Source organism: Giraffa tippelskirchi, chromosome 6, assembly GCF_054371585.1.
Source record: "Giraffa tippelskirchi isolate mGirTip1 chromosome 6, T2T-mGirTip1v1.2.pri, whole genome shotgun sequence".
Taxonomy (NCBI): Eukaryota; Metazoa; Chordata; class Mammalia; order Artiodactyla; family Giraffidae; genus Giraffa; species Giraffa tippelskirchi.
The window spans coordinates 41,207,954-41,223,900 of record NC_137280.1 but is presented as its reverse complement, the minus strand read 5'-3'; the positions used below and the strand labels follow the sequence as shown (position 1 = coordinate 41,223,900).

Below are 15,947 nucleotides of genomic sequence, written 5' to 3'. Positions count from 1 at the left end.
CTATGAGGATGCAAAATTTATTTTCTCCAATTTATAGGCGAGTTAACTGAGAATGAGAATGTTTGAGTAATCTGCTCAAATCCACACAGCTACCATTTCAACTCCAGAGTCTGCACTTGTAACTAAACAATATTACCCATAATATAATAAAGGCTAGCAATTAAATACCATTTATTGAAGAAAGGCAGAAACTAAGCAATTAATAGACATTTTATCCTCACTCTATGAGGTAAATATTATTTTAGCCCCTAGTAAGACATTTATAATGGTTTTAGCCAAATGCTGGAGGGGCAAAAATCAGATGCTTTCTGAGAAACATTTTTAGCGTCAAAGAAAACTGAGAATTACAAAATGTATTGTTAAGCCAACTTTATTGAGGTATATTTTACATATAATGAAATAGGCCTATTTTCAGCACATAATGAATGAGTTTTTACACAATCCATTTAACAATCACCAAAATCTAGATAGTTTGGGTAAACTCTGGGAGTTGGTGATGGACAGGGAGGCCTGGTGTGCTGTAGTCCATGGGGTCGCAAAGAGTTGGACACGACAGAGCGACTGAACTGAAAATCTAGATACAGAATATTTCTATCACCCAGAGAAAAGCATTGGTATCTTGGAAAAGAAATTCCCACTTTTTTTGTCATAACAGATTAGTTTTGCTTTTTCTAAAATGCCACAAAAATAGAATCTTCTAGTATATACACTATGCATCTGGCTTCTTTGTTCAGCAGAATGTTGTGGGGACTCATCCATATCGTGACTTGGACCAGAGGTGCTACTACTGAGTAGTATTCCATGCCATAGATATGACACAACTGAACCATTTACCTGGTAGTAGATATGACCAGTTCAGGGCTATTACAAAAAAAAAATGTTACAAACATGCATGAAAAGTCTTTGAATAGCCACGTATTTTCTTTCCTCTTAGGTAAATACCAGAGTGGAACTGCTGGATGGCATGTAAGTGTATATTTAACTAGAGTGACAAACCATGACAGAATGGTCATATCATTAATATTCCCAGCAGTAATTATGAGGGCTTCAGTCATTCTACCCTGATACTTGGTATTATCAGCCTATTTTTACCTTTTTTTTTTTTAATGGGGGGGGTGGTGGGAATGTTTGTTTTGGCTACATGGCTTGTGGGATGTTAGTTCCCCAACCAGGTATTGAACCTGGGCCCTCTGCAGTGAGAGCACAGAACCCTAACCACTGGACTGCCAGGAAATTCCTTCCAACCTTTTAAAATTTTAGCTATGATTTTATGCCACATTTCTCTGATAACTAGTGATTTCTAGCATCTTTTCATGTGCTTATTAGCCATTCTCTATCTCTTCACTGAAGTGTCTAGTCAAATATTTTGCTCATACTTTTCTTATTGTGTTCGTTTATATCATTCTGGATTCAAATTCTGTCAACATAAGTATTGCAATTTTTTTCCCCCAGTATCCTGCTTTTTCAAGTTTTTTGTTTTAGCCACACCACATGGTACGTGGGATTTAGGTCCCCGAACAGTGATGGAACTTGTGCCCCCTGCAGTAGAGGCAGGGGAAACCCTAACCACTGGACCGCCAAGGAATTTCCCCATCACTTTTGCACTTTTTTTTTTTTAAGTAAGAGGTGAATTGATTCAGGGAGAAACACACTCCACAGACAAGAGGGCCATTATAGCGTGTGAGTGCTGCAGACTTTTTCCCTTTTAAAACTCTGACTTTTGGGTACTAGAAGTTTTAAATTTTGATGGAAGTTCAATATCTCAATTTTTTCTTCTATGATTTGTGTTCTTTGTGCTCTCAATTTCTGTCTCCAAAGTAACAAAAAACTTTCTTCCAGAAAGTTTACAGCTTTTTACATGGGGGTCTGTGATCTACTTCTAATTAATTTTGTCTATGGTATGAGGAAAGTGTTGAGGATCACTTTTTCCCATCTGGATATCCAACTGTTTTACCACTGGTTGTTGGAAGGAGTAGACTCTGCCTATTAACACCTTCGCCGAAATTAATTTTGAAAAAAAAAAAACAAACCAAATTGACCATATGTGGGTATGTTTATTTCTTGACTTTATATTCCAGGGATCAGCAAACTTCTGTACAGGGCCAGATGATAAATATTCTGGGCTTTGCAAGCCATAAAACTCCTGCTATACCTACTCAAATCTGCTAATGCAGCAAGACAGCAGCTACAGAGAAACTACAAACAAACTATCATGGCTGTGTTCTAATAAAACTTCACTAACAGACCCTAAAATCTGAATTTCATCTAATTTTCATACGTTATAAAATATCATTCATTGGATTTTTTTTTCTCAACCATTTTAAAAGGTAAAAAACATTCTTAGATTGCAAACCATGCAAAAGCAGGCAGGAAAGATTTGGTCCATGGGCCCTAGTTTGCCAACCTCTGTTCTATTCTGTTCCACTGATCTACACGGTCAGCCTTCAGTATCTGTGGGTTACACATCCTTGGATTCAACCAACCATGTGCAGAAAATATTCAGGGGAAAAAAAATTCCAGAAAGTCCCAAAAAAGCAAAACTTGAGTTTACCACATGCCCTAGCAACTATTTATATAGCATTTACATTGTATTAGGAATTATAAGTAATCTAGAGATGATTTAAAGTATGAAAAAATGCACATAGATTATATGCAAAAACTACATCATTTTTATATAAAGGACTTGAGCATCATTGGATTATGGTATCTGCAAGGGCTGGGAGTGGGGTTCTAGAACTCATTTCCCATGGATACCTAGGAATGATCATATATTATTCCCCACGCCAATATTTCACTGTCTTGATTACTGTAGCTTTACAGGAAATTTTGAAGTCAGGTGGTGTGAGCTCTCCAAATTTGTTCATCCTTTTCAAAATTGTTTTTGCTACTCTAGATCCTTTGCATCTCCATTTAAACGTTAATTTTATCTTACTATTTCACAAAAAAAAACCTCCTAGGGTTTTGACTGAGATTGCATCACATCTTCATGTTAACTTTAGGAAAACTGACATCTTAATAATATCAAGTGTTCTTTAGTTTGAGCAGCATTTTTCCACTATCAGATTATGCACATATTTTCTTACATTTAAGCCTGAGTATATGTTTTTATGCTTTTGAAATTTTCCAGCTGTTATTTACTATTAAAGAGAAATACTGTTGATTTTTTGTATAAAAATTAATAATTTTTTGATCTTGTAACCTGTGATCTTGCTCAACTCTTCTATTTCAGTAGCTTTTGATTTGTGATTTCTTATAATTTTCTATATACATGATCATGTGATTTGCAAGTAGAGTTTTATTTCTTCTTTTACAATATTTTCCACTATTTTTCTTCTTCTTGTACTTGCTAGAACTCAAGCACAATGGCGAACAGAAGTGAAAATGGTGTGCATCACTGCCTTGTTCTTCATCTTAAAAGTATTCAATTTCTCACTACAAAACATAATGTTAGCTAGAGGTTGTTTAGAGAAGTCCTTTATTAGACTAAGTTCTCTTGCATTCCTAGTTTGATGAGTATGTATCACGAATGATTGCTGACTTTCATCAAATGCTTTTTCTGTGTCTAATAAGGTGCTCATATGGTTTTTCACCTTTATAAATATGGCTAATGCTTTCCTAAGATAAACTCCATTTAATCATGTGTATTGTATGATTTAAATTTTGCTGAATTTAAATTGCTAATATTTTGTTAAGGGTTTTTCTATCTGTAATGATGAAGGATACTGATCTTAAGTTTTAAGTTTTTTGACTGGTTTTGGTACAAGACAACACTGGCCTCATAAAATGAATTGGGAAGTGTTCTTTCCTTCTGTTTTCTGAGATACTGACAGTATTTCCTCCTCGATTGTTGGTAGAAATTATCAGTGAACTCATTTGCAATTTGAATTTTCTTTCCGGCAAAGTTTCTAAAATAAACTCAACTTCTTTAATAGGGTTACTGAGATTTTTCTAATTGTCTTTAAGTCAGTTTTGGTCATTTGTGCCTTCTTACAAATTTGTACCTAAGTCAGTAAACTTTTCCTTAAAGAACCAGATACTAAACATTTTAAGCTTGCAGGGAATATATATATATTCTGTCACAACTACTCAACTCTACTGTTACAGTTGCAGCCCAAAACAATATATGAACACACGGGCATGGCTGTGTTCAAATAAATGTATAGGCAATGAACTTAAGGTCACAGTTTGCCAACCAATGATCTAAGTGACCAAATCTAGAAACAAAGTCATTCATAAAGTTCCCTTATAATTCTTTGGTATCAGTAGAATTCCCCCTTTTAGTCCTGATATTGGCAGTAATATATGTTCACTTTCTCTCTTTTGTTGGTCTAGCTAGAAATTTATCATGTTATAGATCTTTTCCCAGGATTACTTTTGATTTCATTGATTTCACTGAGATTTTTTTTTTTCAGTTGTTTATTCATTTTCAATTTCATCACCTCTTGCTCCTATTTTCCCCATTTCCTTCTCTGTATTTTAATACTTAATGTGCTCTTCTTTTTCCAGTTTCTTATGGTAGAAACCTAAAGCATTAATTCTGGATCTGTTTTTCCTCACATAAGCATTTAAAAATATACATTCTCCTCCAAGCACTACTTCAGCTGCACCCACATATTTCAATGTTTCATTTTCACTTTAATTTAGTTCAAAATACTTCTCTAGTATTCTTTGTGACTTCTCCTTTGACTCATGCATTATTTAGAAATGTATCATTAAATTTCCAAATATTTGTAGAATTTACCAGATATTTTTATATTTCTAACTTTTTCCCTTTGTGGTCAGATGACATAGTTTGTATCATTTCAAGTCTCTTAAATTTATTGAAAATTGTCTAATAGCACAGCATATTCTGTCTTGCTGAACACTGCCTGTGAACTTGGAAAGAATGTATATTCTGCTGTTATTGAAGGAGGGTTTCATAACCCTGGATGACAGTGTTAATAAATTCTATCAATGTCTTAGCTTGAGCTGTCCTAATAACTTACCACTGACTGGGAGGCTTAATCAGGAATTAAATTCCTCACAGTTGTGGAAAGCCAGATGTCCAAGATCAAGGTGCCAGCATGGCCAGTTTCTGATGAAAGAGCTCTCTTTCTGGCTTGTAGACAGCCAACTTCTTATGTCCTCACATAGGGGGAGGGGGAGAGTGCAGAAAGCCAGCTGTCTGTTGCTGTCTGTTCTTATAAGGACACTAATTCCATCCTGAGGGCCCCACCCTTATGATCTAAGCTTAATTACCTTCCAAAGATCCTATCTCCAAATACCATCACTTGGGGGGGTATGAATTTTGGGGGTACATAATTCAGTTCATAGGAGCAGCAGTATGTATTTCTATTTACTTATTCTAAAGCCTGTTAGTAGGTGCATGTATATTTAAAACTGTTAAGTCTTCTTGATGATTTTACCCTTTTATCACTGATAATTTCATACCTTGTAATATATTCCTTGTCCTAAAGTCTACTTTATCTGATATAGCCACTCCAGCTTTATTATAATTAATGATTACACAGAATATCTTTCCCCATCCTTTTAACCAATCTATGTCTTTATATTTAAAGTTGGTTTCTTTAGATAGAGGTGACCTTACTTACAAAACAGAAACAGACTCACAGAGTTGGAGAATGAACTTATGGTTACAGGGTGGGGATGAAGGATGGAGGGAAGGGATAGTTAAGGAGTTTGGGATGGACATGTACACACTGCTATATTTAAAATGGATAACCAACAAGGACCTACTGTAGAGCACAGGGAACTCTTCTCAAAGTTATGTGGCAGCCTGGATGGGAGGGGAGTTTGGGGGAGAATGGATACATGTATATGTATGGCTGAGCCCCTTCACTGTTCACCTGAAACTCTTAAAACATTGTTAATTGGTTACACCCAATAAAAAATTAAAAAAAAATTAATATTTTTAAATAAAGTAGATTTCTTTATTCACCATATAGCTGTATCTCCTGCTATCTTATACAATCTGACACTCTTAACTTTTAACCGGTGTTTTAGACCATTTACATTTAACATAATTATCAATATAATTGGGTTTAGATCTAACACATTGTTCTTTGTTTTCTATTTATACCGTGTGTTCATTACTCCTTTTTTCTACCTTTTTTCTGCCTTCTTCTAGATTACAGTTTTTTATGATCCCATTTTATCTCCACTATTGTATTCTTAACTATTCTTTTTTTGCCCTGCATCAATACACATCTTTAACCCACCACAACTTCTCTTCATATCATATCAGTTCATATATAATATAAAAACTATATCCAAGTTTTCTAGATTTTATAGTGAGAGGGTAAATCTAGTCCTAGTTATTTCATCACAGCCAGAACATAAACCCCCCAAAATATTTTTTAATAATTTGATTTTTATCCCATACTTGGGGAAACAGATGTTGAGAGACCCTCTTCATATTACACTTGAAACAAAAAAGCTATATTTCGATTTCATAAAATGAAGAGTGTTGCATCTGGTCTAACCAAACAATGAGTTTTGTTTTATTTAAAGGGTTACAATGTACAGTAGTTCCTATTCTTTTTTTTTTCTTTCAGTTACTAGTTCTTCTTAATTTTAAATAAGATTGCCTAAGACAAGAGCTTCTGACCCAAATAATTCTTCCTTTACCTTTATCTCCCTGGCTCTCTGATTCCTGGCTTCACTGAATTCCAGTTCATTCTCCCTCATTTTTGCTTTGGTAACCTATTCAAATTCTCTTTTCTGGCTTATGAGAGTTTAATGTTTCTTCATTATGGGTTTAGACTTATTTCCCAAAATGAAAAGCATTCGTAATTTAATTAATATAATCCTATATAAAAACATGAGGACGTATTGAAAGTTTTGTCTTGCAGTCTTTCAGTTCTACATCTATTCTATAAAGTGATATCTTCATAAAGAAATATCATTTTTAAAAGAAGTATCATTTTGAAAAGTTCTGACATACATTTCATGAATAAAGCATATGATAAAAGAGAAAGAATATATTTAACAAACCAAGAAATATAATACACAAAAGGTAAAATCAGATATAGAATGAATTCCTGCTTTTTACCACTCCATATTTATTTGAGATGGTTGGATGGCATCACCGAATCAACGGACATGAGTTTGAGCAAGCTCTGGGAGTTGATGATGGACAGGGAAGCCAAGAGTCGGACACGACTGAGTGACTGAACTGAACTGATTTATTTCACTTATCCAAGAGGCTTTAGAATTATGTACTTAGCTAAATTTTTTCAATTAGGTTGAACCATATGAAACTGTAATATTTACAAGTCAAAGCAAGGTCAAAACTGGCAATTTCATATAATTTAACCTCTCACTAATCAATAAACACAGCCTTGGAGTATTAACCAGAGAACTTAAAAGTCTGTATGTTGTTTTATCAGTACAAAAGCGCCATCTAGTGGCAGAAAGCAAAATTGTAGCTCTGTACTTCTTAATACTACTACAAACATTCAGTTTCTCAATTGTTCTACTTCCCAACATACTTTTGAGAAAGGCATTACAGACTGGTAAAGAACACTTAGATTGATAGTTGAAACAGGCTCAAAATACCTAGTAAGCCAACATCATAATAATTAGCAGCTAGTCATCAGCCTATAAACATAAACTTTGAAATGTAATTAATAAGCTATTTCATAACCTAAAATCTTGTTATTTTTAGTTTTACTGATAATTAACATAATGAAATTAAATCAGCCCAGATGCTTCAGAAAATCTGTTTCACCTATCAAATTTCTACTAACAGCCATAGCTGTCCACAAAGTTCTAAGTCTCACAGATTAATCTCCCAGGGAAAACGGGAGACCGTGAAGTCTCAAGCAGTACCTGGATCTGCCTATAGGGACAAGTAACCTGGTGAAACAGTTCAAACTTTTTCCTTGTTTAACTTGCTATGATTCATACTACACATGCTAAGAGAAAGCAACTTTTCTAACCTAGCTACCGGTGACTGGACCAGGAACTGGACACATTAGCCAAAAGCAACCAAATACTGTCTTGACACAAAACACACCAAGCACACCTGATGACAAGGGGACCTTGCACAGGCGCATGCCACGACACCGTTCTAAGCTGAATGGCAGCAACCCAGTGCAACCAAAGCCTTTGAGGAAAGAAGCTTAAATACTAGATGAATGAATAATAGACATGTCACTCAAACTTAGGTTGTATCCTAAACAATGCCATTTTATCCAAGATAATATTACACATCCCTATTACGGAAGCCCTCCGTAATGCCGGGAGAAATATCAATAACCTCAGATATGCAGATGACACCACCCTTATGGCAGAAAGTGAAGAAGAACTAAAGAGCCTCTTGATGAAAGTGAAAGAGGAGAGTGGAAAAAGTTGGCTTAAAGCTCAACATTCAGAAAACTAAGATCATGGCATCTGGTCCCATCACCTCATGGGAAATAGATGGGGAAACAGTGCAAACAGTGTCAGACTTTATTTTTGGGGGCTCCAAAATCACTGCTGATGGTGATTGCAGCCATGAAATTAAAAGACGCTTACTCCTTGGAAGGAAGGTTATGACCAACCTAGACAGCATATTGAAAAGCAGAGACATTACTCTGCCAACAAAGGTCCATCTAGTCAAGGCTACGGTTTTTCCAGTAGTCACGTATGGATGTGAGAGTTGGACGGTAAAGAAAGCTGAGCGCCGAAGAATTGATGCTTTTGAACTGTGCTGTTGGAGAAGACTCTTGAGAGTCCCTTGGACTGCAAGGAGATCCAACCAGTCCATCCTAAAGGAGATCAGTCCTGGGTGTTCATTGGAAGGACTGATGTTGAAGCTGAAACTCCAATACTTTGGCCACCTCATGTGAAGAGTTGACTCACTGGAAAAGACCCTAATGCTGGGAAGGATTGGGGGCAGGAGGAGAAGGGGACGACAGAGGATGAGATGGTTGGATGGCATCACCGACTCGATGGACATGGGTTTGGGTAGACTGCAGGAGTTGGTGATGGACAAGGAGGCCTGGCGTGCTGTGATTCATGGGGTCGCAAGAGTAGGACAGGACTGAGCGACTGAACTGAACTGAACTGAACTGATTATGGAAGCCCTAGACCCTAAAACTCCTCAATGCCAAAGATAAATCTTCGAATGCTCTTCACTGAGGCTTTAAACAGTGATAAAGTGGACTCTTTATAAGGATCTCATATTCAACTGAAACTGAACGTAATCAAAACCGAATTCCTCATCTCTCCAAAGGTCTACTCCAACTCCTCTCATTGTGAACACTATTACAACATATGTGAAAGTCACCGTTCATGGCCTCTGTCATTCAATCCCCAAGTCTGCCTCCTAAATATCTAGACACTGTCCCCTCTTCTCCATCTTCACTTTCAGGTTCTCATCACATTAAGCCTGAATTACAGCATCCTTGTAATGCACCTTCTCCCTTAAATTTTAAGCCTATCCAAACTATTTCCCATATAGTGCGAAAGCAATATTTCTAAGACAGATATACAGTTATTTTCTCTCTCAACTTAAAATCTTTTCAAGGCTCCCAATCACCTCCAGGATAACCTCTAAACCTCTTGGCATGTCGCTTGAGGACATCCAGATTAGCGACCTGCCTGAACTTCAGCCTCTTTATTCCATTCAAACCAAACTGCTTGCAAGTCCATGAATAAACTAAACTCAGGATTCCTTGCCCTTGTTCCCAAAATCTAGATTGCTTCTTTTAACCTTCTTCAGCTGGCTGATGCCTTATTAACCTCGAAGATTCAGTTCAAGTGTCAATTCCTTCTGGCAGGCTTCTTTAATTCCCCAATCTGAGTGAGGTGCTACCTCTCGACGTTTCCATAGCACTCTATGGAGACATCTATCACTCTGTTAGTTCCTTTTCACTGTCTTCCTCCTCTAGCCGACTATGGTCTACCATATTGTCTTTCACCAAATTATCTACTCTAACACAACATGTGGCAAAGAGTAGTCATTAGATAAATGTTTGCTGAATGAGTGCAATCTTGCAAAAGAGGAGAGTAAGGGGAGGTCTAGGGCCTTGCCCAAGATCATACGACCAAAGGCATCAGAACAAGGACTTGAACCAAATGCTCTGACTATAATGGAAATAATTTTCCCTCCGAATCTTTGCCTTCAGGGAGCCACTCTATAAAATAACTGTGCTCTGAAGAGCAGTTTGGATGGGACTAAACCCTGTTTTTCTAGGTTGACAAATTCTGAGATGAACAGATTACCTGGAACTTTTCTAAGAACTATCCACAAACAAAAATGTGCTCCTCCTCTAGGACAAGTCTAAGGGCTATGTGGCCTATGAGGTATAGCAAATGGAAGACAGTGTTTTTGAAAATCAAGTCAAGCAGAGGAAAAATGAGACAAGAGCTAGAAAGAGAGAAATGGAAAATGAGGAAAAACAACATGAAAGCCCTACAGTTAACCATGCCTGAAGATTTCCCCAAGAGACTTCCAGTTACACATAGAGAAATTCCCATGTTCAGCCTATGCAGTTTGAGTTGTGGCCCTTTGACTATCTGCATCAGTAGACCAGGGGGCTTTCCAGCCATTAGCCCCGCAATAAGGCTTTTTCAATCTGTGAATTCCAAAAAAACTGATCAATTATTTGCAGGAGGCCTGATTTCAGCCATTCTGCTCCTTGAGATAATGTCTGTAAGTCTTTACATCAAAAATATAAACAAAAGCATAAAATATTCACCAATCTTACTTCTTGTACTGTCATATAAACTTCTGTGTGCATTCAACTTCATATCTGTCAGTTAACACTACCCCAAATGAGAAAGAAAAAGATGTTCTGGATGTATGCATTTTCAAACATCTTGGGTACATTAGAGGGAGACTCAGGTATTTCAGAATCCGAGTTGTATACACAGAGTTTGCTCATGTATAAATCCTTTTCCCCCAATCAACATAAAATGAGGCAGGTTGGGGGAGGGAGACCTTTTTATGAGCTCCTGTTTAGGCTTTTGAATAAGTTCAAGTGGAGAAACCTCACCAGAAAAGAATTAAAAAAAAAAAAAGGCATGAGTAATAATATCTAATTATTAAATAATATTATTTTAAACAGAAAATGAAAAGATCTTTTCAAAACTCCTTCTAAATGACACCTGTCTCTTCGACTTCTTAACCTTTCAGAACCTGCCTTAGTAAAAAGCTACCAATTCATCTGGAGTCTGACAAGGAGAAGAGGATCTCCTCTGATCTTTGGTTCCAAAGTCCCTGTCACACACACAGGTGTTGTCACCTACAAATTAAGGTCATATATGAAACCATGATGTTAACAGCCTAATGAGTAATGGGTAGGTTTGCCTTTTTTGTAAGCCGAGAGTGTTTAGGTTGAAACATGGCTTGGTAGCCTACCAGTACTTCCTTACTTTCTTTTTACCCTTTTTATGATCTGCAGAAAATTCTAGACTCTCCAAAAATCTGAAGGAAGAGTCCACTTGATCCATTAAATGGGAACCGCCTAAGGCATAATAGTTTAGAGAAGTCGTTAAAAAATTCTCGCAGCCTCATGGAATCAGACCCTGAAATTAGAAATTGCCAAGAAAGGAAAAATGACAATGTTCTTAAGGTGGCACTAGTGGTAAAGAACTGGCCTGCCAAGGTGGGAGACATAAGAGATGCAGGTTCGATCCCTGGGTCGGAAAGATCCCCTGAAGAAGGGCATGGCAACCCACTTCAGTATTCTTGCCTGGAAAAATCCCATGGACAGAGGAGCCTGGAAGGCTACAGTCCATAGGATCGCAGTCGGACATGACTGAAGCGACTTGGCCCACATGCAGGTACTCACTTAACAGAAAAATCTAAAACGGGGAAAAAAATCAAACCCAACCACCTGTCTGCAATGCAGGAGGCTGGGTTCGATTCCTGGGTCAGGAAGATCCCTTGGAGAAGAAAATGGCAACCCACTCCAATATTCTTGCCTGGAGAACTCCATGGAGAGAGGAGCCTGGCGGGCCACAGTCCATGGGGTCGCAGGAGTCAGACACAACTTAGAGACTAAACCACCACCAAACCACCTGACTCCTGTCACATCCTCACAGCCCCACTCCTCTCCTCCAGGCCCAGGCCGTTCCAGCCACACAGGCCTTCTGGGGGTGGCATCGAGGCATCAGGCTTTGTGCTGCTTTTCCTTCTGCCTCGAAGTTCTGCCCTCTCTCACAGCATCCACGCTGCTTATTCCCTCTGCTCCTGGGCCTTGATCAAAATAGTCACCCCACCCAAGACAGAAATTACTGTCTGATTTTTTCATTGCTTTAGAACTAGACTGCTTTCATTTAAAAGTAGTAAGTTTACTAATCAAAAATTTTACTTCAAATAAAGGACTGCTGCTAAGTCGCTTCAGTCGTGTCTGACTCTGTGCGACCCCATAGACAGCAGCCCACCAGGCTCCTCTGTCCCTGGGATTCTCCAGGCAAGAACACTGGAGTGGGTTGCCACTTCCTTCTCCAATGCAGACATGCACGCTAAGTCGCTTTAGTCGTGTCCAACTCTGTGCAACCCCAAGGACAGCAGCCCACCAGGCTCCTCTGTCCATGGGGTTCTCCAGACAAGACTACTGGAGTGGGTTGCCATTTCCTTCTCCACAAATAAAGGACTACAGATATCAAAATACATTAAGCTTTAAATATAATATTCTCTTGAATATTCATTATAGTACATTAAAAGAAAAGTATCTTATAAGTATAAAATTGACAAGGTGTTCCTATCTCAGGTGATCAAACCTATCTGTTGTGCTCAAGTAGACAAGTAGTTTTATTTATATTCGGTAACCTCAGACTGATGAGAAAGGCAAGGGTATGTAACAGAAAAAAGGGAAGCAAAGCAACCATAAGAGAAATAGTATGTCTCTCCTGCTTCCCATGCAGCGTGGACACCAAGTTGAGGGCTGGTAAGCCTGCCAGTGGATGCTCCAGTTAGACAGAAGAGGATGAGAATGGAACAACATCCAAAGGAGACAAGGAGAGCTAAGAGCTCAGTCCAAAAGGGCAAGAGGAAGATGGTCAATACTCTCTGACAGCATTACCTGAGGGGAAAAGATGGACTACAAGTCACCAACTGCAGGTTTCAGCAGGGCAGACAAGACAGGAATCAGCTACTTGGTGGACAAGAGACATCACACCACAAAGACCACATGAGCCAGCACTAACAGGGAGGTGAGGGGGAGAGGCACCCTCCCTTCCCACCAGGACAATAAAGTAAATCCCCCCCAGATACACTGGAGAGGAAAGAGGAAGGGGCGGAAGTTTTTCTTAGAGAACTTAAACAACAATATTTAAATGAGCCATTTACAATTTGAATAAGACTGAATCTCGAATGGTAGTTTTTCCACTACCAAGCAAGACACCAAAAAGTATTAGATTATCTGTTGATTAAACAAATAACTTCTCCTATCTGAATGGTAATAATCTGTCAGCAAATACACAAAATGCTTTTAAAAGCAACAGCATCCCAACACTAAAAGGAATGATAATTATGTGACTGGAGAGAGGTTATAAGCTAACACTACAATGGCACCCATACTGCAATATAAATGCATCAAGTCAGTGTTCTCTTTACCTTAAGCTTACACAACGTTGTACGTCAATTATGCCTCAATTAAAAAAAAATTTTAAGCATCAACAAAAATCTGATCAAACGTGAGAAAGAATTTCTTAGGCATAGAAGCAGTGGGAGAAATCACACCAAAAATTTTATAGATTATGCCATATAACATTTAAAACTGGAGTACATTAAAAAACAAAAGTAAAAAAGCCAATTTTTAAAGAACAGGAAAATCAAACAAATATTCTTAATGCTAATATCCTCAACACACAAACATCTGAAGACAGATTAAGCAGTGCAATCAAAATTAGCAAATTAAAATGGACAAGTAACTAATAAATGTTTATTTAAAAACTGTTGAGACTAATAGGTTATCAATAAAACCAAAAAATTTAAACATATCACTTTTTAACTATCAAGACTGTGTTTTAAGCTCAATGTTGTCAGAATAGTATGAAATATGCTATAAGAAATTATTATAAGCTTTAATGTAATTGGGTAATATATTATTCTTTTTAACCCAATACTCCCCTTACAGTAATCTATCTTAAGGAAATAATCAATGATGTAAACAAAAACTTGCATATAAAGATTTTTTACTGAAACATTTATAATTGTCAAAAAAAGGGGGAGGAACAATCTAGACGACCAAAAACAGGTGTTTTTTAATATACTTATCAAGTATTCCTTGTTTACACTTGACTAAATACTTGTAAAGTATACCTCAGCCATATGAATATAGCCATCAAAAATGTTTTTCAAAGGTTAAAGATATGAAAAATGATACCTCTATTAAGCGAAAAGGTGTAATACTCCATGTTCAAAATGAACAAATGATGATATATTCATACAAAGAACATTATTCAGCAATAAAAAAAATGGTAGAACCTAGGTACAAGCAACATGGATGAATCCCCAAAATCAAAAAATAAAAATAAACAAAACAAGAAAACCATTATATGAAGTGAAAAAAGCCAGACACAAAGAATAAATGCTGTAGGAGTCTACCTATGTAAGTTCAAGGACAGGCAAAACGAATCTATGGAGATAGAACAGTGGTTATTACTTCTGGGAGGAGGAGTACCAAGTGCAAATAGGTGTGAGGAAACTCTCAGGGGAATGGAAATGTTCTGGAGCTTGATAGGTGACGATCACATGAGGACACACAGATGTGAAAGGTCATCAAATAAACTATAAATACACAGGTACATAAATAAAATAATAAAGTCATCAAGATGTACATTTAAGACTCGTGAATTTTACTGTTCCTATATCATACTTCCATGAACTAAGACAGAATTGCATATAAAGGATAATTTATATTTGGTTAAATATATTTATATGAAAAGAACAAGAAGAATGTAAAGCACATCAAAATATTAAAGGTGTTTAATTCTAGGATTGCAAATCATTTGTATGTTTAACTTTCTGCATTTTCCACATTCTCTACAATGAGCCATATGACTTTTATAAATGATCAGGAAAAAATAAAAACCCTAAATTTTTTTAAAGAATTCTACCACATGTGGAAAAGAAAATTCTGTTACACTTGAAACTATCCCAAAATTATTCAGTGTGCAGAAACACTTAGTAAATCCTAACAACTGTCCTGTAAGTTATAAACAGTCATGTTTGCAATGTATTCAGACAAATTAAGAAAAGTACTAATAAGCTAAAAGCATCTGCTTGCTGAATAAATGAGCAAGACAACTGGAAATTCCACACCACCCTGTGGAACAACTTTAAAACACGGTCCTGCTTGCAGCAAACATAGGGCTCTCATGAGCTCCTGTAAAAGTTATTTTTTAAAATGTATTACTTTATTCTTTATAAGCCTGATATATCTATATTCCATGAAAAATACCCCAAGTGAACTTTCTTCACAACAAAAATACCTTTTGAGTTTCAGAAACTTTGATAATATGCATAAAATAATAAATAAGAACAAAACCAAAGAAGACATACAAACCTCTGATTGTACATGCCCCGAAAGTTGTAATTAGCTCTATAATTGGGGAAAGGCTTTGGGTCTAATGGCCTGTAGATGGCAGGCTCTCCCCTTTTCATAGCAAGCCCATTCAGTTCCACAGTTGGAGTTATACTACCTGTTTAAAAGAAATATTAAAGGCACAGAAGTGAAATATTTCCATAATAAATCATCCAATCTATATTTATTTTACATATAACTAGCACGGAAGAGTGGATGGCCCCTTGTCTGCTTTTTCTAAGGAGGCGCATAAACAAGCTGCATAAACAGGAAAGTCATTTCTATGACATCTCTTCAGGGTTTTTGCAACATTTTCTGTACAGTAATGACCAAAAATTGAACTTTACAGTTACACTATTTCAAAAGAAGAGAAACAAAACATTCATAAATCACTTAGTTTGTATGTCATAAAACCATTGAACTTGA

General features: G+C 36.9%; 1 protein-coding gene across 50 annotated transcripts in view; it reads right to left on the bottom strand.

Annotated features, from left to right (window-relative positions):
• The window catches only part of STAU2 (staufen double-stranded RNA binding protein 2), a 333,314-nt gene that overhangs the window by 241,467 nt on the left and 75,900 nt on the right, over positions 1 to 15,947 (bottom strand). For all 50 annotated transcript variants that reach the window (XM_081501630.1, XM_081501611.1, XM_081501636.1 and 47 more), the window contains one exon: positions 15,504 to 15,639. In XM_081501630.1, coding sequence (XP_081357756.1) covers positions 15,504 to 15,639 — 136 coding nt within the window. The remainder of the gene's footprint in view (positions 1 to 15,503; positions 15,640 to 15,947) is intronic.